We start from the raw sequence: 22,786 nt of genomic DNA, 5'->3' as shown, positions 1-22,786 counted from the left end.
AGGCCTTCTTCCGTATTTGAAGTGTTCGAATATTATTGCGTTGTTGGACGCACTCGACGGTTTGTCTGCACCCGGAAGTGAATTTGGGGCTGACATGCCTGGCCACACAACGTTCAGTTCTGGGAACACTGCTACAATGATGAAATACGCTGAAAAAGATCCTCTTCACGGTGTATTGAGCAAGATTCCTTGGTGCTTGAAAATGCAAGCTTCGCTAGGAAATGAAGGAATTCATTTTGGGCGCGAGTGGTCGCCGCTAGTCTCCCAGGACACCAACGAGAACATTTCGATCGCATTCATTATGGGCAAGAAGCCTGTTTGTGCTGAAGTGCGTCTGAAAGACGTATGTCCAGGCTTGGATTTCTAATTTGGTAGCTTTCTAAACGCTGGGCTAAATGTTTAAATACTAACGCCAAAACCTTCCTTGCTTCCCATTCAAATTACCGGTATTCACTCTTGTCAGCCATTGTGAATTGGGTTACTGTACCGTTCTCAGCCATAGTTTTTTCGTATTCTGGGAGAAGTCCAGGATAGGTCACAGTTGCTTTTGCCTCATCGCCAGGAAGCGGATATGGATATGGATCTTCTTTCACCTTCCTCGGAATTAGAATTGGACGATGCGTTTGCCGAGTCCATGGGCTTCGTCACAACCTACTTACGAGCACTTGAGACTGCTCGCAATGACCGAATCATCAACGATCCCTTCGCCGAACCACTCACCCAAAAGCAGCAATCCAAGATCGATAAGTTTCTGAAAGAAATATGGAGTGAAGTCTGCTCTTTCCCGGAAACGCTAATTGCATTCCGTACGCGCTATCTAGACGAAGCGCTTCAGCACCGTGATCCCGCAATCCTACAAATTGTGATTCTTGGAGCAGGACTTGATTCCCGTGCATACCGTTTGGAGTCACTCCGTGGTTGCCACGTTCTGGAACTTGACCAAAGTGGTGCTATGTTTGAACACAAGGCGGACGTGATGAGAGAGCTACACGCGCCACTTATGGCCCAGAATGTGGACTGTATTGTCTCGAACTTGGCTGAAGCAGGCTTAGAGGTAAACCTAATGGGGCACGGATTCAACCCCACGATGCCCACTTTCTGGGTTATGGAGGGACTGGTCCCGTACATGGAACGCTCGAGCATTGTCGAGATATTGAAGACTATCGACTATTTGTCGGCTCCTGGAAGTCAGTTTTGGGCGGATATTCCAGGTCAGACTCTTGCTGACAGCGAAGAATGGGGAAAGCGCGCCATGAAATACGGCGAGGACGATCCGTTGCATGGAGTTTTTAGCGAGATCTCATGGACAGTGGAAGAACAGGTATCTTTGAAGGCTGCTGGAGATCACTTTGGTCGTCACTGGTCTCCTGTGCTTTCGCCGAAAAGTAAGCAGGTGGTGCCGCTGTTCTTTGTCGTCGGCAAGAAACCTATTCCAGGTGTGGTGGTGGAACAGAAGATGGCCCCCGGTCTTCATTTCGAGGAGTAACGAGTGCAGTATTTACCCGTACACTTTCCTTGACATCAAGATGTCCAATTCAGCGAGCAATTGCTTGCAAACTATTCGTCGATCGCTTTTGTTGGCCTATCCAGTTAACAGAAATAAAACTATTCAGTACACCTTGAAGTAATCTCGAAGATATACATTTGTTATGCGTTGTTGCCACCACCGCTAGTCATTGGCGCAGCACCGTGGTGAAAAGGGCATCAGATTGCCGATTCAAATACTTATAAACCACCAGTGGCTCCTGTCCGATACCCACAAACAAAAATCCCACCACTATGGCAAACGTCGAAAAGCTCGACAATATCTCAAGTGACAATGCAGGAGTATCAGAATCTCCGTCTCCGTCGAAAGCAACACGAGCGGTTACCCGCTTTTTTGTGCGGCACTCCATCGGCATGCTCTTTTGGGTTGTAGTTGGGGGTGCTATCACCTCAATGTTACTAACCACGCAGAGCGAGCAGAACGACAACAACCTTTTACCCACGACGAAGATTCAAACCAACAAAGGATCAGGATGGTATCTTGGTGGAAACGACCCCGAACACGTTTTGACAACGCTACCAGCGATCCAATCCCTCGATGAGCTACCCGAAAGCTGGGACTGGCGTGACTACAACGGTACAGGCCTGAGCCTCACTACAAGTGTCTTAAATCAAATGGTTCCCCGTGCCTGTGGATCTTGCTGGGCCTGTGCGACCGTCAGCGCACTTTCGGATCGGATTCGTATCGCCAAATTTAAGAAGACCGGCCATCTAGATGCAGAAGTGGTGTTGTCGCCTCAAGTACTACTCGATTGCGGAATGCGTTCCTTTGGGTCGTGTCGCGGTGGAGATCCTCGATACGCTCACGAGTGGATCTATGAGAATGGCATCGTGGACTCGACGTGCAGTCCATATATTGCAGCACACCCGTCATGGATAGGCAGTGGAGACTGCGCTGCCACGTAGTGTCACACCTGCACTATGAATGGAGACTGCTTTGTGATTGGAAACCCGAAGAAATACTTCATCTCAGAGTACGGCACGCTAAATTTCACGACGCCGGAAGAATTTCAATTGGAAGCAATGAACGAAATTTACCATCGTGGTCCGATCGTTGTGAGTTTATACTCGCTGACACCAGAGTTCAAACAATATAAAGGAGGATACATCTTACGAGACTCCGGCGAGTACCCCGGAACGACTCTTGTCGTGAGTATTGTTGGCTGGGGAGCAGACAATAAGACCGGAGTCAAATTTTGGGCTGTACGCAACTCGGTGGGCACTCATTGGGGTGATCGCGGTTACTTCTTCATCGAACGGGGCACTAACACCTTTAACATCGAAAACAAAGGTGCGTGGGCCGTGCCCATCGTGTAGACAGGAGTTGCACTAAGTGGTTAGATCATATCTAACTTAGATGTGTCAAATATTCCAGCTTTTCCTCTCCCTCTACTTTCTGGAATCTTTCTGCGTTAAGGCATACATGGATAGCTTGTTCAGTTCAGACACAACACGACAGTATCAGTAGCAGCTTTTCCCCATGTCAGGAGCTCACGATTTGTACATGAAAGCTAAAATAACTTACCACATCAACTTCGATAAGCACTTACTCTCGATGGTATTTTTTCGCTATGATGACTCGAGGAGGAGCAGACCAAAACACTAATAAAGTGACTATACACACGTTAGTGTATGAGTAATCCCACGATGGGGGGGGCAGCTGCACCAAAATAGTGGCGGATTACAAGCACCATCTGTATCGTAGTGTATCGCTTTAGAAACGAATCCATGCAAGATGTGAAGGAACTTCACACCAACTCAAACGATAAAAACACTACGTTCACTGAGATAGCTCAGTGTCATACAATCGCAACTACACTAGTAATGGCACTTAGATCCCTATATGTGTAGTTGTGACTTAGAACGGAAAGAACGTAGCTATCTTCAACCGCTGAAGATCCGCATTTGCGACTTAAATGTAAATGTATTGTATGGAAGCATTGTCCACGTGTGGCCGCACTGGTTTTAAAGATTCAACTGTCGGTGTCAATTCGGTTCGAATAGCTTCATCCGAAAAAACTGGATGAATCTGCTCTTGGCTGCATCACGGCCGTCGTTGCAGCCGACAAAATGAGGGACGGAGTGGAGGTTGTGGTCAACATGGTCCAACTTTCTTTTTCGTCAACGACTTAATTAAGTAGATCTTACTGCAGATCCAATCATACGCTATAATAACCCCACCGAGACGTATCAAGACTACAATTTGCCCGATGAACTGCAAACCAAACGAGCGACAAAGGGGACGACGACGACCTGGATAATACTAAACAAAAATGCAAACGAATATGATGATTTGAATTAAGTAAGTGAGGAGATCGATGTGTTGGACGGAATATTGGAGCTATTATAGCACTTCCTCGGTCGAGGCTGCAGCCTCATCAGCCTTGCAGTCGTAGCGTAGTAGTTGCGGTGAATCTTCAAGCGAGCTGTTTATAGGACCAGAAGTACACTTGTTTATCGAGGAGAGCAGGTCGACAAGGCGCACTTTTGACGTACCGGATGCAGTTGTTTTGAGCGTTGATCTGCTTGAGACGGAAGCAACCGTCCAGTCCGCCAAGTTCCTGAATCTGGCAGGTCGTCAAAGAAAGAATCTTAAGTTGAAATTCTACTGCACAGATGACATACCTGGTTGTCATTGATCCAGAGCACCTCGAGGTTAACGAAAGCATCGAAGTTCGCAATTTAGTCGATGCGCTTATTGTTCATGTACAGCTCGGTGCAGCTTTTCACATATTCGTGATTCTTGATGGGCAGCTCCGCATGGGGATCCGAAAGCCGCCAATTTCGTGTCATGTTAGAGATCGGAGAGCGATCAAACTAAAGTTGTTGATTAAAAAATGACGTTGACGAACAGATTTGACAATTTTATTTTAAAAAGAACCCCGTTATCTTAAACGACACTTCTGCTCTAATTAGCTGGTACGTGGTGGAGATCATAGTTCTTTTAACCAGGCTTGAACTTAGCCACGTCTGTCTAACGAGCTCAACGACCCGACCAAGCGCCACGGAGAAGCTACCGAGCCTGGTACCAGCACACGCCAGATACACGCAGCAGCTCGTCCAGTCGCGGGTCCAGCACCTCCAAAGGCGTACAGATAGACAGCTTGAGACACTCTTCAAGCTGCTGTGGGCCCACATCCACTCGGAACAAATCCGCCGGAAGCGCCAACGTGCGAGCCACATCGGCACCAGGGCCACGTGAGTCATCAAACAGCAGGCGAGATCACAGCAAATCACGTTCGCAGTGTTGAGCAGCAACGCGGAACAACTCTCGCGTGAAGAGCTGAGCTTCCTGCAGAGCCCGCTCCACCGGTAGCACACCATTGCCCACGCCTAGTTCCGAAGGGGTACTCTTGAGTAGCAGAAGCTGTACAGCGTCCTTGTCCAGAGGCTTGCGTGTCAGCGGTTGCGTTGTGAGGACCAGCGAGTATTCGCCCAACGGCTCCACCTTACGTGTCGACAGAGTTATCGTGGACGGAGGTCGATGGAAGAAGCTTCCTGATGACGAGTGACACACGACTGCATCCGGTGTACCAAACTGCAGTAGGTCTAACACTTCGTAGCGTGAGCCATGACATGCGATGTATCGGAGTAAGATCTGCACCATGATCAGCTCCAAGCAGTTGGATTGCAACGACGCAGGTTGCAGCTTTACTGTCACCATGCGGATCACACAGTCGCGCCAGAGCAGCGACAAGGGTGCTGCAGATGTTGACGCGGTGTTCGCTTGAGCTGGGCCCAAATGATGTACCAGCTGCGGATGCGGTTTGTTGGCAGCTCGTCGAGTAAATCTCGCTGCAGCTCGCGAAGGCGGTCGATGGCCATCACTGCTACGTGGTGCAGGTGTCAAGGTAGCTCTGACATCGTTCGTCCTTGTCAGTGCGGTGCTCTTGCTGCTGGGATACCTGGCAGGTGACGACGTTGGGGCTGGTGTACTGAACTTCTTGGGTTCCTCCGGCGGGTCCGGAAAGGCTTGCAAGAATCATTGAAGCCCCTTGACGATGTTCTGGAACGTGGACGCTTTCTTCCAAGGCAGCGGTGGGGTCACGACAAGCGCATCATCCTCACTAAGATGCTTGCCTACACTGTGACCGTGTCCATTCTCTGCGTCGTGGAAGTCGTGCGGCGCGTCAAGCCACTGCAGAAGATGTTGCTGGAAGTAGCTGATGGTGAACCCGTAAATGAGAGCTTGGGTCTGCAGTTGAGCACGTAGCCACGACGCTACACTCTGCACTCTTGCTCCAGACACTCCAGTCGTCTTCTTCCCAGTCTTGGCAGCCAAACGATTCTGGAAACGCAGATCTTGCTGCTCCAAGTCGTGCAAACTCACAAGTACCGCAGTCAGCAGCACGCCTCGATTGTCGCATTTCACCTCAAGCACCACGATGGAGAGAGGGTCATTGCTTGCACTATTCGTCCACCCAGCCGCTTCCGCTGCAGCTCTTTCCGGGTGGTAAAAGTACTCGGAGAAGCCATCTTTGCCAGGTATGTCGCTCTCGTTTGCTGCGCTGGGGTCCGCAGGGAAGGCACGTGCATGGCTCCTGCTGGTAGCTAGCGTCCGAAGACGTCGGAAACCAAGCGTACGTAAGTGCACTGCGTACTCTTTATAGAATTCACTCGCCACTTCAAAACGCAGTGGCTCCAAATTCGCAGCCACCTGCTGCTTGATACCACGAACGTCAGCTCCTGTACCGGCGTCCATGCTGAGTACAGTGTGCTCGATGTACAGCTTGGCCACTGAGCAGTCGTCTTGATCAAACACGAACTCGCGCTTGTAGCTAAGCAAATGAACCAGATCCATGCACGACTGAAGAGCACGTAAACGCCCACTGATGATCCCGTTCTCGTCGCCGTCAGACAATCCAATCACCTCAGCCGCTACCCATCGCTCCACAAACGCAGCTCGGAATCGTTGATGCAGCAAGAGATGTCCACTCTCCACTAAATGCATCACGACATCCTTCGCGACGGGCTCCTCCATCTCTTCATCCGCACGCATCGACGCGAGCTTCTCCAGCAGGTTCATGCCCACTGTGTGGCTAGTTGATTGCGTCTCGAATGCTTCCCATCGCATTTCCAGAGCTGCGCAATAGTATGGAAGAGGAGTTCGATTCTTCTTGGGATTGTCTTCATCTTCCTCGAGCTCGATCAAATGTCGCAGCTGGCCTGTCAAACTCGTTGCCCACCGCTCAGTGTTGCCAGGGAATAAAAAGCGAGGCCCCCAAACACACTACAATCGCTTCTTCCACGAACTGTGGAATAGACCCGGGCCCGCGTCGCTAGTGTTTCTTGGCAATGCAGGAGCTGTAGTTACTGCCAACCCTGTCAACGAAGATGAAGACGACGACGACCCCAACTCGGAGAGATTAGTACCTCTCGATCCTCTTCGTACAGGGCGATTCGCTGTGTTGCCGTGAACATTCTCCATTGTATCGATGCTCCACTCACAATGCTGTTAATTTTTAAATTTCTTAGATGCTGGGAAGCTAAGCTCTAAACTATTTTAATAGTAGTGGCTAACGATATCTATTTGTGGAGAGAAAAGATTTTTGCGAAACGACACTTATTTTTGGTGTGGTGTACTGCTCTTTCTTTTGGTGACCCTTTCTGCGTCTGTGGCGCTTCACATCCTATTTTTTGTGTTCGCTAAAAAAAATAGAGTGCTTTGGATGGCTCTCCGGGATAAGGATCTCAGGTTCCCACATAGGCGTCGCCTACTCATTTGGTAGATCCAATAAGCATTATGATAGCGAATATTAATCACAACTGCTGACAACGCAAAGAAAACACGTGTAAAATTAATTATCTTAAACGGGCTAACTTGAGTACAGTTTCAGGAAAAGACGTCATGTATTAATACGATTATGGTCGCTACACAATAGGAACAGCCCACGCTCCATGACTTTCCATATTGTAAATGTTCACCCCTCTTTCAGCGAGGAAGAAGCCCCGGTCCCCCCAATTGGTACCGTCCGAGTTGCGAACGATCCAATACTTGACACCCGTCTTCACGTCGGTACCCCATCCGACGAGACTCACGACGTGGGTAGTGCCAGGGTACTTGGTTGAGTCGCGCAGGATGTAACCTCCTTTATATTGACGATATTCCGGTGACAGTGAGTACATGCTTACAACGATGGGGCCACGGTGGTAGATCTCGTTCATCGCCTGAAGCTGGAATTCCTCCGACGTCGCAAAGTTGAGTGTGCCGTACTCCGAGATGCGATATTTGATTGGGTCCTCCAACACGAAGCATTCACCTTTCAGATTGCATGTGTGGCATTGCGTCGCCGCGCAGTCACCTCTTCCCATCCACGACGGATGCGAGGCAATGTATGGGTTGCACGTCAAGTCGACAATACCATTTTCATGGATCCATTTGTGTGCATATCGCGGATCTCCACCGTGACACGACCCAAACGATCGCATACCGCAGTCGAGTAAGACTTGTGGCGATAGCAGCACCTCTGTGTCAAGGCGGCCGGTCGTTTTGAACCGCGCAATCCGAATTCGATCCGACAGCGCACTAACCGTAGCGAACGCCCAGCAAGACCCACAAGCACGGGGCACCATTTGGTTCATGACGCTAGTGGTCAAGCTGATACCCGTCTTGTTATAGTCGCGCCAGTCCCAACGCTCAGGAAAATCGTCTAACGACGTAACTTCCGGTAGCGGTGACAGTACGTGCTCGGGGTCGTTGCCACCAAGGAACCAACCGGCACCTTTGTTGGTTTGAACCACGTCTACGTCGCCCTCCCCTTTACCGTCGGGCGGACACGCTGCCATCAAGTCGAGTTGGTCTTGGACCGCGTGCATCGACACCCCGTTGTGCGTGTAATCGACGAGTTTCTTAGGTGCAAGCACCGCGGAACTGACAAAACTCCCCAGTGCGATCCACATAAGCACAGAGCCAATGGACCGCAGCTTAAAGCGGTCAGCGTGGAAGTTCTCCCAAATCGATTGCAGTGGAGATGTTGAAGATTGTGAAACGCTGTTGACGTCCAGCAGAGGACTGATGCGAGGCTGCAACAGCGGAAGATCGGACTTGTCGGTGATTGCCATCACGCTAGACTTGGGAGCTTAGAGCTGCTGAAGAATAATTGCGAAGTGGTATGCAGTTGCAGGTGAGTGGTGCCATGTTCTCTCTACCAGGCGCGAAGAGCTCTTCGTCCTTATCCCGGTACCTCGCTGAAATTGATAATAATAAAATACACAGGCTGACTATTAACTAGAGTCTGTGCAGCGATGAATCTGGGAGATACATGTAGAGCTAGGAAGTCGTGCGGATTTGATATTTTAAGCCGTTTGGAAGTCCGATGCTGTTGTTGCACTTATTCACACACGGAGGTTTATAGATCGATGTTCTTATTGAATGATTAAGCTGAGTACAAGCTTTCGAGTGAATGGAGAATGTCCGAGCACAGTCATACCACCGACCCCCATACATTTATAAGGTGCTGGCGAATTCACAGCTAAGACGAATCCACAAAATATGTACACTTCACCTATGATCACGGGACTGACCTTTCGATACATGAACCGCACAAAAACACAAATAAATAGAATTTAATGCATTGCGATTGTGAAAACTGTTGATGCCAACATGGACAGAATCTATAAATCAATCGCTCCCTACTGCAATATGCACGATGAATTCAGAATTTAATTTTTTTTATCTTACACTTTGTAAGCCTGGCGTTTTGTACCGTTGTTGATTTTTGCACGACAAATCCATACAAAACACCTGGTTTGGAAGTTACAAAGCATTATGATGTGACCACATAATCATGTTGCATGAACGTTGGCTCAGTTGACGACAAATTAATCTTCGTTGGGCTTCCCATAGGTAGCGTAAGCTAGCTATGGGCCATAGCTAGCTTACGCTACCTATCCCCCAGTATAAATAACCTGGTAGCATCTGGTGTTATCCATCCGCTGACGGGGTCACTTGCGCTTCAGGAATGTATTTATAGGCTAAACTTGTGAGGGGATCACACTGCACCTTGTACAGAGGAAATGCTTATGGTTATTAACTACCCGAGTGAACGCTAGTCCGCGTGCCGGCCTCAAAGGGAACGGCTTGCTACTCAGAAGAGTAGATGTAAGACTGATGTATTTACAAGTAAGCTTAGCGTGGATTTACAAACTAGATGCTACCTACAGTGGAGCTAAGTAGCTAGGCCCTGACTGGCTCCTAGAGCATCTGGTACCGTTTACCAAGTTGTCCACAAGAGTGACGGGTCACTCTTTATGTAACCTGGGGTACACTGGATTGTACCCCGTTACAAAAATTGAGTTAAATTTACAAACTTTAAGTGAAGCTGTAGCGGGGTACGCCCCTAATTACATGAAGTGTGAGACATCACACTTCGCGATACCAAGTACATGGTACCAGGGTCTTCAGACGCTGATGACATAGCTTCACTATAGGTGACTCATAGTTTTATATTTAACTCAAGCTTAGCATAAATGCATTCAGTTTGCAACTTACCTTGAACTGGTCACTTCGCTCCCTTTGACAAAAGGGACCTGCTCACTGAGAGTTTGTATACTCTTGGAAGCCGACTTCCTCCAGCGCAAGGCGCTGTGTGACCCCAGCACACTTAGTAGCATCCAAAACAATCCGGGTATGCTACCTGAACCTCTGAAGTTTGTCGCCATGGATAGGAGCGACTTCTCCCATCTGAACGACTCACAGTTCGAGCCGATTCGGAAGATGGCTGGCATCTCTCTCAGTCTCCGGCGGTGGAAGAAAGTCCGTTACACCCGAATCCAATACAGCTGAAGGTGAAGCCGTAAGAAGGGAAGGAATATGAGAACCTTCACTTCTGGGTTCGAGAGGTAGAGCTCGCTATGGAAGTGGCTCTGATCTCGACCGAGCCACTCCTCGTTGCTTTTGCGCTTTTCAACCTTTATCGGTCGTACACGCAGAGGCGACATCGTCTGGATGTTTCACATCCTGAACTCAGGGGAACGCCGGAGACCAGTACCCTACTGGGGAAGATCTAAATCTTCGTGAGCGGTACGCGGGTGGCACGTACCACGGGAATTTAGCCCCGGAGAGACTACGTACTCTCGAATCGGCGAAGGGCAGCGGCGGGCAGCTTGTAGTACACGGATATGTACGGGGACACGATCACTCCTATAGAATCTTGATCGATTCTGGGGCGTCGAAGAACCCTGCACGCCGCCACACGGTTGCTCGTTATAGCAACAACCTGTCCGATGCTTTAAGAGAAAGCCAATGCAACAGCACAGTGTCCGAGCGACTGGCCGACGGGAAAGTCGTCACTGTCCCCAACATCCAAATGAATCTGGCTGTCAAGTATAAATACTTTAACAGCCGCCCTGCGATGTCCGACAGAGCATTGGCGAGTCATGTCCCCACCTCAGTAAGGACCAGGGGAGCCTGCAAGGCCTGCCAGGGTACCGAAGCATCCGGCAGATGCTTGGGAGTCGTCGACGTAAATGATGACTCCGAGAAAGATGTGATGATGGCGGTGCTAGGTGGCACTGTCCAAGTGGGTAGCTTAGGTCCAAACGCGGGTAACATGGCTCCGCAGACAGCTGCAGCTGTCACGAACGATGATAGTAGCGTGTTAAAGGTGGGTAACATAGCTCCACACACGGTCGCCCAGACCTTAAATGAAGCGGAAGGAATCGATCAAGCTTCTTGTGTGGGTAACAAATGCCACACGCAGTCGCCCATAACCTAACTGAAGAGACATCCTTCCTGTGTGGGTAAACATAGTTCCACACGAGGCCGCAAGTGCCTCGGATGTCTACATCGCGACATCCCCAGACGTGGGTAACGAAGTTCCACATCACGGTCGCCGTCGTCGGCGACGCCGCCGCCGCCGCAAGTCGGATCTGAACCTCGTTCAGATCGACGTCGCTTCAAGCATCTCGAAGTCCAGGACCGGGCTTCTCCGGCGCGGTCGGTGGAAGAGTGCTATCACATCTTCGATGGCATGACCGGTTTACCCGTCAAGACATCTGGTGTCCACTTAAAACCGTTGCCAGAGGTCGCAGAGATACTGAATCTCATGGAAATTACGGTCGAGTCTTTCCGGGCAACCACAAGACCGGAGAGGTGCTTATAAGACCAGAGGCCACTCGGGAAGCGTTAAACGCCTCCTCAGTCTTGGACAAGGACGTTCCAGAGGAGTTGAGCGAGCAGCGTCAAGCGCGCTTGGGTTCTGAGATCCTTAAGAGCCCCAATAATCCGGTGTATCCTTTGGTGACGCTGACGATACCCACCGACCCGACTCCCATCATCGCGGTGTGCGGCATGAGATCGACCTCGTGCCTGGCACAAAGTACTGTGTCACGAGACAGTGGCTTCTCCCCCGCAAACAGTGCGAGGTCATTGATTCCTTCTTCGCCGAGAAGGCGAAGGCAGACATGGTGTCGACGTCGACTTTCTGCGTTCGGAAGCCGAACGGGAAGTGGCGTCTGGCTCACGTGTATAACAAGCTGAACAACGCGACGGTGCCGGCCCAGACACCAAACCCACGAAAGGATGTGTTGTTGAGCAACATGGCCGGATGCGTACTGAGCAGTCGCTAGATTTGGTAGACCGAGACTACCAGATCCTGATGCGCGAGAGCGACATCTCGCTCACCGTAGTGAGTACTCCAAGCGGCATGCTTTGGGAGTGGCTCGTCACGCTGCAGGGTATATCTAACGCCCCGGCGACATTCAACCGCTCGGTGACGCAGCTATCCAGGCCACTGCGTGCATTCGTACAAACGTACTTCGACGCCATCTTCGTCCATAGCCGTACCGAGGGAGGCAAAACGGCCATGGAGGTGCTTTTGGGGCACCTTCGTCGAGTGTTGGACGTGGTGAAAGCGAACAAGCTATACGACAACATCGACAAGTGCGTCTTCGCGTCACCATGGTACAAGGAACTCGGTTGCTTTGTCAACAACGTCGGCGTTCGAGCTGACCCAGACAAGGTCAATGCCATTGCAGCATGGCCGACGCCCCGATCCCAGAGGGATCTCTGAAAGTGGTTGGGCTTGGCCAAATACCTTCACAAGTACAGCGCAGGGTACGCGAGCCTCGCTAAGCCCTTGTCGGGCCTCCTTTAAAAGGACGCGGACTGGCGATGGGAGCGAGAGCACCAGAATGCTTTTGACAGCATCAAGGCCAGTCTCCAAGATGCCCTTTTTTTAGGCCTGCCGGACGAGACGAAGCCGTTCAGCGTCGCCTGTGATACCTCCGACTATGCCATCGGCTGTGCATTGCTGCAGGTCGATGCAGCTGGACACGAGCGAGTCATCTCGCTCCGGTTCAGACAGCTCAAAGCCTCCGAGCGGAACTACTCTGTTCGCGTCAAGGAGCTCCTGGCAATGAAGTATGCCCTGGTGAAGTTTCGTGTTCACCTTCTGGGCTCTAGGCCCTTTGTGTTCTACACAGACCACGCGTCCTTGAGGACGGCGACTTACTCGCCTCACCTCTCCCAAAGGATAACGAGGTGGCTGTCCTTCTTCGCGGAATACAACTTTCGCGTCGAATACAAGCCGGGCAAGCTCAACGTGCTTGCGGACGCCCTCTCTCGGCGTCCTGACTATGCGTTGGCCCACATCACGCGGGTGACAACGGATCTATATGATCGGATACGCATGGCGTATCGGGACGATGCGGCTGTCGCACCTATCGTCAAGTTCCTTATGGCAGGAACGAGCGCGAAGTCCGACTGGCTTTCGTCGCGACAGCGCTCACGGATCCACCGATATGAGCTGAAGGATGGCCTCCTCTATTACCGGGTGGAGCCCAATGAACTTCCACGGGTGGTCGTACCCAACGACGAGGATCTGAAGTTCGATATCCTCGCGGAGGCGCACGACGCGACCTCCAGCGGCCGCTTGGACCGCGAGAAGACCTTTCAGTCGGTCTATCAGGCCTTGTGGATCGACATGTACAAGTGGGTCACCCGATACGTGAGACATGCAAAACATGTCAGCGGGTCAACCCGCAGGACACGCTTCGGCTCCACTACAGAGCCTGCCCGTACCGACTGACTGTTGAAGGTCGATGAGTCTTGACTTCATCTTTGGGCTTCCCGCCGACGGACACGGCAACACCGGCATTTTAGTGCTCGTGTGTCGACCGAGCAAGATGGTACATTTTGCTTCGGTTCCCGTCACTGTTACGGGCGAAAAACCCGCAAGGTTGTTCGTCGATGGCGTGTTCCGCTATCACGGTCTCTTGGAGACGATTGTCTCGGACCGAGACCCGCGGTTCACGGCTGCGTTTTAGAAAACACTGTTTCCTTTACTGGGAACTCGTCTACAGATGTCCACTGCGGATCATCCGCAGACAGACGGCCAGACAGAGCGCGTCAATCGAGCGATCGAGGACATGTGTGCGCGGCAGCACCACGTACGTGGTCGACGCAGCTTCCAGTTGTTGGGTTTGCGCTCAACAACGCGGTGCACGTGTCCACGGGGCTCACGCCGTTCTACTTGAACGGCTTCCGTCACCCCAGAGTGCCTCTCACGCTTCGAGGAGACACTGCCTCCTCTATTCTTAGTGGGGGAGAGGCTCGGAAAGCTCTTTTCTCCCAGGTCTCGGATGTGAGACCAGTTTTGCTGCGGAAACAAGTGGGATCCTTTATGGATACCAAGGGGAGCGTTGTCAGCAGGGTCCGCGATGCCATGGCAGCGGCCCAGGATAGATAAAAAGAGTACCCACACAAACCTGGAAGAGGAAACTTAAGTGTATTTTAAGTGGGGGCCTTAGACACGAGAAACCTACTTCTTGACACTGTCAGCTCTGTCGGCAGCAAAAAGGCGAAGCACCGCTTCATCGGACCATTTGCAGTCCTGGCCAGACATGGTGCGTCGTACACCATCGACCTACCTAAGTCAATGACGACGCACCCGGCGTTCTATGTTGGACGTCTTAAGCGGTACTTTGATCCGCAGGGGGTTGCTGAATCGCAGACCCACCTTGGCCCAACTCCTCGAAGCGAGGGCCGGCCACAGGCGCCCAAGTCCCGCGCTGGATAACAAGACTGTGATCAAGACCGTACACCGGAGGAATCCTGTACGAACGGACCCCAGGGTCTACGTCAAGTACGCCGAATACGTCGAGTACGCACCATACATGTACGGCTAGGCGTGCGCCACAGGCGGATCTGGACGTTGGTGCAGACCATCAACGCGTCGGGTCATGCGAAAACCCTCGGCAAGATCAGACGAAGAGGCCCGGCGGTCCACCCGCTGATGCAGGTTTGAGACCCCCGCCCCAACTGGTCCAGGAGACCCGCAAGACAAGCGAGCACGCCCTGATTCTCGGCCTGGGCGGCAGAATCACCGTCTGTCCCAAGATCAAGTGAAATCTCAAGCACGAGGACGCGTCGACGAAGGTGGGCAACCTCAAGGCCCTGCGCCGGACTCGCAGGAAAAACACTCGGACGAGAGTAGCGTTCCGGAGGCGCCGAGTACTCGCTCTTACGAGGGCACCCCCGTCCCTGCTTGACCGGAACGTAGACGTCCGCTACCACATGGAGCGGATTCTCCAGGAGCAACGGCGTCGCGGTAAGTGACAGCTTCTCGTGAAGTAAAGGAGTTATGCCCACTCCGAGAACTCGTGGGAGCCGATTGAGCGGCTCCTGTTAGACTGCACGAACGCTGTCGCAATCTGGGAACAGAAGCGACGGCAGCTTTCAAGTAATCCTGGACTTCTTGCCCGAGCGGGGTACGGACGTTGACGACGCTCCGTACCCGCGCTTATCGTGAGCGCTAGAAGTCGCGCGCTTTATACTGTCCCTTGGCTGCGAGCGCTTGCTGACCAAGTGGCCGATCCAGACACGAAGATCACGCTGGTCTAGGATGGGGGACAGCAGCTAATCTTCATGGCGTTCCCGTAGCTCAGAGGATGTGCAAGTGAGAGACTCAAGCCACGCTCAAAACATGTCCGCGAACGAGTTCCAGCTCGGACAGCGCTTGGGAAGAACCTAGGGGCCCCAATGTGGGTAGAGACCACCCCGGTACTCGAGCTTCTTACGACAAGTCGTAAAGGCCATAAGAGGGAATCAGTGTGGCGCTGAAATGTGCTTAGTGCTGTACCGTAATCCGAGGAGACGCAGTGAGCAGCTCTGCCGACGATCGTGGACATGCTGCTTGGCGTCCATGGTAGGCGAGAACAGGTATATAAGATTGGCGTGGTCACCGTAAAACCGAAATCCTCTCTGACGTAGTATCAGGTATTCCAGGTCTTAACTGGCCTTCAATATCTGGAAGGCCTCCTTCATAATTATAGGCCAACACAGCTGAGCGTCACAAATCACTCCACCTTTGCCGATTACCAGCGAGTGATTTTGTTCTTTGACTGAACAAGAATTATCCCATGCGCGAACCGCTGTTACCACAATGCTGTATCCGTTCTGACGGGCGTTTGTGAACATGCAGAGGTCATCTTCTTCCACAAGGAAATGTCATCATGGCTGTGGTCTTGATGACACTAGCTGCACTGTAGGCTGCGCGCTCCGGCTTCATTCACGTGATAGAGACGTTAAGGACGTTGCGATTCCGCCGACCAGCCATTCTTTCTCAACATCGAGTTCAGTCAGTATTTGAGACATAGTACGAGCGGAATCCACAATTGCGTCACGTAGCCAGTTAGAAGCATATATTAAATACTGCAGTTCGGTAGCTGCTGACAGCGACGAAGCTCCTGCAACGCGCTGATGCGCCCCGCGTCATTGCGAACATCATCGTCAGATATCACGTAGCCACACCACATCACATCACGCTTGAACGGGGTGCTCTTCTTCGCGTTGAGCCAGATGTTGCACCTCTGTGACAGCATAACGAACCGTCGAAGCATGTCAGTAAACTTGTCCATAGGCTTGGCATAAAAGAACACATCGTCCCCGTACCGTCGCCGCATGTCAAATAACGCGTCCATGGGCTTGGCATAAAAGAGCACATCGATCCGCGCCTGTGCGTTGTTTGGAAATCAGTTCAGCAAATACACGCTGTATATGGCTCTGGAAAAGCAATGCAGAGTCCATGGGAAACACGAGTCATAGAGTAGACACCCTCGTTTGTCATAAACGACAGGACCGCTTGACTCACTTCTGCCAGTGGTAGCTGCCAGAACCCGTTCTCCATATCAGCCTTAGCCATGGATACAGTACCATTCACACTGCTCACCACTGCTGCGACATCTGTCACGGTACCGGCAATTGACACGGTAGCTTGATTAACAACACAGCAGTTGATGGTGAGACGGAATGCATCCTTGTGTTCCGGATTGCGAAAAGGACCGACCATGATTACCCTGCGTGCCGTCCTGTTCACCCTCGCAATTCCATTTCTGGCAAGCCTTGCCTCATGTTCACAAAACAAAACCGCCGCTGCAGGGGTACATACTTGCGTTGCTTGCATGCGTATCGAGCTTGTGAATTCCTTTAAGTGAATGTAAATTGGCTCCACACGAGCAGGAGGACCATCACTCAGCCTTTTCTGCCAAATTTGGTATACTCGTTTAGAGCACCTCGTAGCTCCTTAACTTAATCCAAGGCCAAGCCGCAGCAGCGTCAGCAACCATCGCATTAATGCTGGTCTGCACATACTCATTTGGTTCGTGGTCCGCGAGCTATCTCCCACTTCGTAGTCGTCATTGGTATCCACGAAGTCATCTCCATGGGTCAGCGGAGCGGAAATGTCATCTACAATAATGCCCAGCTCATTTAGGATGTCCTTGCCTAATAAAGCTCTTTTGGTTCACTGCTCATAACCACGCAGGTGCCAGAAGGTACTTTATCATATTTTTCCATACCATATTTTTCCATACCCGTAGCCGTAATCAGCCTGAGATCTACTTCCACAGTACATTCACTTTCCAGACACTGAATGAACAGGTCAGGTTGGAGACCCAATCATGAGTATACCACACAATTCGGGATCACACTTCGCTCTGCACCTGTATCCGGAATGAAAATGAGGTTAAGAAGGCTATTAACTTCACAGTATTTTCTCTTTGAGCCATTCACGACCTTCGAGCAGACCACAGTACTGCTGGGGTGCTTGGAAGCGCGATAGCTAGCCAACGCATTCTCACGTTGCTCAGGAGTATCTGTAGGTCACCCGCGCATCCAATGAGGACCATGTCTGACCAAGCAGCTTTCGAGGGGGGGGGGGGAGCCGACTTGGCAGACCCCGGAGAGCCTTTGCTCTTTTTGCTGCTGGCCGAACTTTCTCGCCGCTTCCCTCCTTGCCAGAACTAGTGCTGTGCCTAGATCCTGACGCACATGTTGCACCGACTGAAGCCTGACGCAAAGGACCGCGAGAAGCACTGCTCGCCTTGATGATGCGATAAAAGTGCTGTGGCGCCTTGGCATGCTCCTGGACAATGTCTAACAACGCGACATCAGCTGACTTAAGATTACGGCGCTCAAGCTCAACTAGACGCAGCATTTGTTCCTCACGAACAGTAGGCAGAAGGTTTTCGATCAGCAGCCGACATCTGGTCCTCATGCGATCTCGGTAGCCTTGCAGGGATGGGTCCGTTTTGTCAATCAGTCCTTGAAGGCCGTTCTCTTCCAGTAATTTTGTGAAGTCCTACAAATAGCGGAAGACGCGAGCATCACAGTCATCTGTAGCCGGATCAATTTGAGGTGATTGATGATTCAAAGACTTCACATCGGGCACAAACGCATTGGCGAGAGCTTGGCTGTGCGGATGAATGAGCCGCAGGACATCTGTGTCGGTGATAGACTCAAGCGGTCACTGAATAAAATAGCCATAGATGCTATCCAGAATCGCAGGCGGAAAGCGCCCGACACCGTTCCTACCACATGCAATAACACCTGACACAGTGCAACGGAGGTGCATCTTGGCACGGAGTGATTCCACTCACGGTACCATGACGCAGGCAAAGCATGGTCCCAGAATACCAGCTTGGGTGGCCGAACCACTTCGTAGATTGGCCGCGGCCCGGTCGGTCGAGCGTCCATGTTGACGTCTCGGTCAGGGTCGAGCGGAAATCTACCACCTACCGTAGTAATTCGCAGGAGATAGATGCATACTTAGCGCAAACTTTGTCTAGGTTCTGTCGAAAGCCATATTGGTCGGGACAGTCCTTGCACAAACGACGGCCACGGCTTCTCTTCAGTCGGCGACGCGCACTGGGGAGCGATGCAGCTTTGGCGGCGTTGCACACGGGGGGGGGCAACTCTCTCTATCACATATAAACATACTCGCGAACGATCAGAGCGTCAGCGTGAACGTTGTACCTGATTGTCTCGCTTTTTTTTTAGCAAAATAGTTTAAAAAGAAAACAATGCCTCATACCTTTGTTGTTTGCACAGATCTGCAAGTAGGTCTTGCTGTGCAATTGCGTTGTCCTTGGTCTACATGCCTGCACTGAGGGTACGATGAAGGGTTTCGTTTTTAATTCTTCGTTCCGGCACTATTGACGGCAGAACTTTGAACATTCAAATGATGTTTATGTAACGCTCTCTGATAGAACCACTCCGGCGCGGACGTTTGATTTGCCACACTACATCACCCAAATCGATCTTGCTTTTCCTTTGTTCAATGGGCTTCTCCGGTAGGTATTCAGAGCAAGCCACTAGCTATAAAGAGGGTAGAGGCAAAAGTAAATTTTAGCAATAATTACAGGCAGCAAAGCACAAGTTACCTGTCTGATCCGCATTTAATTCACGAGTGACGCCAATTGCCGAGGCGGTTGCCTTGACCTCTTTCGCGAATTGGTCAGCAATCCTTGCGCCAGGTGTCTTCAATAGCGCTATTTGCACTTGTTTAGCTAATTCGACCGACCTAAGTAAATGTAAAACCTGTCCCCTTCAGCACGCAATCCATTTATCATTTGATAAGCCGTATTTCGTGCTCTTTTGACAGAAGTGCGTCTAGTCTTGATTTAAACCGGATTCCGCGTTACTTTACACGCCCTACGAAGCCTGTCGATGTGCGGTAGTTTGGGACGCCAGGCGAGAATAGAATGGCGGTCCTAAGACTGTCATACTTGATGATAGGCAAAATCGAGTAAGAAGGTTCCGTTGTCATTTTGATGTCTTCTAACACGTAACCCTCCTTTATCAGGGTAGGGGCTACCTATTTTCAGTTTAGCACGACCTCGCGCATCCGGGAGACGCTGTCGCCTATTTTGTTTTCGTTGCTGGAGCCATAAAAATTGGAAAACTGAAGCAATAGCCCGGAATTGCTGAAGTTCGCCAATCTGAATGTATAGGGTCACATATGGTGCACAGCCCTCTTGTTTTTTTTGTATTGCATTCCTTTAACAGTATGCATTTATTTAGGGAATATGCTATGTGCGTTTAAATAAAATATATTAAGACCAGGCAGCTCTCAGCTCTACAAGCGTGTGTGGGCATCCCTTGTTTGTCCATATCTCCTATACTACCAAGCGTTAGAGGATGCCATTTTGCCCGAAGCATCTCATCACTGTATGGTGGTGCGTTCTTCGTAATTAGTATGATGACGTACAGCCTTATCGCTTCACTTGGGATCAAAATTAGTGTTTTTAACGTCACGGGAAGTGTAATGGGCTTACACGCAAGTGGATACACATAGCCACTTGGTTATAGGGTTTCCACGTAGGTGTGAGATACACCAATGGATACATTAGGCAGACTGTTGGTCTGCATTCATTTAGGGCATTCATTGGTTGAAAGTCAGTATTTTCAGCCGATTAGAATAATATAATTCTGTCAGCCAATCGTTTATAAATGCCTTTCATTTAGAATATGACACAAAAAGGAAAACCCAAACAAACAAATAAACAGCTCTGATTTTACCAGAAATCGGCTTTGCTGTCCTATGTAAGTAAATCTATACTTTAGGACGAAAGTATACAGTGCGGGCGGTAAGTATACTGCCACCCAGACTTTGCATTAAAGCTTGACCAATAATATAGCTAAGAAAACCCTGTTTGGACCAATAGAACGCTCCGTTCAAAACAAAGCGATTGGTGGTCGATTGACATCAATCAGCACTCTACAGTCGTAGTCACATCTAAATACCTGGCGGACCCCCCCATCTAAGCGGTGATAAGTATACTGCCATTGCTGTATTGAGCTGGTTACTGGCTTGCTTTTGATCGCATATGTGAATATGTTGCTTGAGGGATTCTAACGAATCTTTCAGCCTCTGTAAACTAGGTATTGTGCGGCATTGACTGCTGACTACATGACTAGAGGCCTAAGGCTGACAGAGAAGAAAAAAAACAGCAAGATTTCGGAACTTCACACGTGCGGTTTGGGCGAATTAGCCATTGTAAAGGTATTAGGTCGATCTAGACCTCTTGTGCACGCGTACATCACTTGTTCAGATACCTACAACACCATCAAACGCGCCGGGAGACCAAAATCGCTGACGCCTACTGTCAAGCGGCGACAACTCCGAGAGGCTTTGAAGGGCACGTTGAGCGCCCCAAAGCTTGAAACACAGCTTCCGTTAGACCTGAGCGCTCGTAGAATTCGAGAGATTCTTCAAAAGCACCCGGAATTTAGGTACGAGAAGCGTATGTCTTTGCCTGTGCTCACGAAGAGACATTAAGCTAATCGCCTTAAGTTGGCGAGGGAGAAGGTGGCCTGGGACGCTGGGAAATAGTCTCAAGTCGTGCTCTCCGACGAAAAAAAGTTTACTTTAGATGGTCCTGATGGGTTACAGTACTACTGACATGATTTGAGGTTCGAAACGCAAATTTACTCTCGTCGTCAAAGTGGAGGAGGAAGTGTCATGGTGTGGGGAGCTTTCTGTGCTGGTGGGAAGAGCGAGCTAGCGATTTTGGAGGGGTTTCAGAACAGTGAGCACTATATCTTCACCCTATCAGAGCATTTACAGCCGTTTATAGATAAAATCTACGGGCGAGACTGCATATTCCAGCAAGCCTATGCAGCTATCCACTCATCCCGAGCCACAAAAACCGCTTTAGAAGAAGAAAATGTGGAGGTCATGGAGTGGTCTGCGAAGTCTATAGACCTTTACCCGATCGAGAACAGGTGGGGCGTGCTGGCACGAACTGTGTATACGGATGGACGTCATTTTGAGACTCGAGAATCTCTCATTGCAACTATCAAGAGATGCTGGGCCGAAATTACTGATACGTAAATGCAGAAGCTGCTGAATTTGATGCAAACGAGGTGCGTGGCGGTCCTGGAGCCCCAAGGTGCGAAGTCAAAGTACTAGATAGAGGGTGCAACAGCGCAGTAGCTTAGAGGGGGTCGCAATTTGAAAAGTGACAGTATCGTTATCGCCGTGCTTGTTAACCCCCCGCCCGCTCTCAAGCGAAAAAATGCCCCCTGCCTGACCTTAACATGTTGTACTATACTACATGTTAAGGCCGGTCTAAACTAAGAATTTGTATTGTCTGTCATAAGTACGACACAGTTTTATGAATTGCGGGAAGTTGCATAAATGCTTTCACATCCTGCGCAATGCTCTGTACCATACATGTTGTCAAATACCCTGTGGACTAGCCGAAGTTGTGATGCACGGCGTATATACTACTTTGTGTTTTGGTTCTTTTATTATGATTGAAGAAAGGTCGAACGAAGTTGCACAGCTTTGCGCGGTGACACGGACAATTTGATTGAATACTTCCAGCTAGCAATCATCTCATCCTCATTCGCTATCATTTTCTCCCTCCAGTGCTGTTTTGTGAACATTCTCTGCCTCTTCCGCTTCCGAAACGTCAGCGGCATTCTGTGCTTCCCGTACCCCAGACACGTCGGAGCCTGTAGCGCCATCATCTCCAGAGCCCCCTCGTCGTCGCTGTCATTGTTGCTCTTGGGACGGCGGCGGCGCTTCTTGCCGAGGCCACGCCTTTGAATGTCTCGCCCGACACGAGGACGTGGGCGCTCGTCACCGTTCTTCCGGTTGATGTGCCATATTTGATGGCACGTCATGTTGCTGTTCACAAAGTGATTCGGTCGCACTCGATCGCACCGGTAGACTCTATATAGCGTGTTAGACGATATGGACAACATATCAATTCACCAATATTCACCGTTTGTTTCCGTTGCTGCAGGCTTCGCAGTAGAAGCTGGTAGCACTGCGCTGACCAATGTTCGTTTTGGCGGATAGAGCATACCTTGCACTGGTGTTGTGGCCGCTTCCTAACCTCCTCACGCACTTGTACCACTCAGAAAATTCAGACAGCTTGTGCGAACCAGAAATCGCTGTCGAAACGCGCCTTGGCGTTGCGGGACCTGGTGAAAAACTCTGCTCACACAATA

General features: G+C 50.6%; 6 protein-coding genes across 6 annotated transcripts; 2 read left to right on the top strand and 4 right to left on the bottom strand.

The window, feature by feature from the left end:
• Window positions 1-634: 634 nt before the first annotated feature.
• On the top strand, window positions 635-1,486 carry PITG_00249 (O-methyltransferase, putative; the record flags this gene model as incomplete). The annotated part of the gene is made up of 1 exon (XM_002908824.1): window positions 635-1,486. The coding sequence occupies one exon, from the start codon at window positions 635-637 to the stop codon at window positions 1,484-1,486; it is 852 nt and encodes a 283-aa protein (XP_002908870.1).
• A 674-nt stretch (window positions 1,487-2,160) lies between these two features.
• On the top strand, window positions 2,161-2,862 carry PITG_00248 (cathepsin, putative; the record flags this gene model as incomplete). Its single annotated transcript, XM_002908823.1, has 2 exons — window positions 2,161-2,428; window positions 2,519-2,862. 2 exons carry the CDS (start codon window positions 2,161-2,163, stop codon window positions 2,860-2,862), a joined length of 612 nt encoding a protein of 203 aa, XP_002908869.1.
• An 879-nt stretch (window positions 2,863-3,741) lies between these two features.
• PITG_00247 (uncharacterized protein) lies at window positions 3,742-5,209 on the bottom strand (the record flags this gene model as incomplete). Its single annotated transcript, XM_002908822.1, has 4 exons — window positions 3,742-3,808; window positions 4,042-4,153; window positions 4,783-5,083; window positions 5,150-5,209. The coding sequence occupies 4 exons, from the start codon at window positions 5,207-5,209 to the stop codon at window positions 3,742-3,744; spliced, it is 540 nt and encodes a 179-aa protein (XP_002908868.1).
• Window positions 5,210-5,527: 318 nt separating this feature from the next.
• On the bottom strand, window positions 5,528-6,973 carry PITG_00246 (uncharacterized protein; the record flags this gene model as incomplete). Its single annotated transcript, XM_002908821.1, has 2 exons — window positions 5,528-6,711; window positions 6,919-6,973. 2 exons carry the CDS (start codon window positions 6,971-6,973, stop codon window positions 5,528-5,530), a joined length of 1,239 nt encoding a protein of 412 aa, XP_002908867.1.
• A 443-nt stretch (window positions 6,974-7,416) lies between these two features.
• On the bottom strand, window positions 7,417-8,607 carry PITG_00245 (cathepsin, cysteine protease family C01A, putative; the record flags this gene model as incomplete). Its single annotated transcript, XM_002908820.1, has 1 exon — window positions 7,417-8,607. One exon carries the CDS (start codon window positions 8,605-8,607, stop codon window positions 7,417-7,419), a length of 1,191 nt encoding a protein of 396 aa, XP_002908866.1.
• Window positions 8,608-16,191: 7,584 nt separating this feature from the next.
• PITG_00244 (uncharacterized protein) lies at window positions 16,192-18,520 on the bottom strand (the record flags this gene model as incomplete). Its single annotated transcript, XM_002908819.1, has 5 exons — window positions 16,192-16,500; window positions 16,638-16,729; window positions 17,138-17,233; window positions 17,816-17,920; window positions 18,424-18,520. The coding sequence occupies 5 exons, from the start codon at window positions 18,518-18,520 to the stop codon at window positions 16,192-16,194; spliced, it is 699 nt and encodes a 232-aa protein (XP_002908865.1).
• Between the last annotated feature and the right edge of the window lie 4,266 nt (window positions 18,521-22,786).

This window comes from Phytophthora infestans, genomic scaffold (assembly GCF_000142945.1).
Source record: "Phytophthora infestans T30-4 supercont1.1 genomic scaffold, whole genome shotgun sequence".
Lineage (NCBI taxonomy): Eukaryota > Oomycota > Peronosporomycetes > Peronosporales > Peronosporaceae > Phytophthora > Phytophthora infestans.
This window is presented reverse-complemented; position numbering and strand designations above follow the sequence as displayed.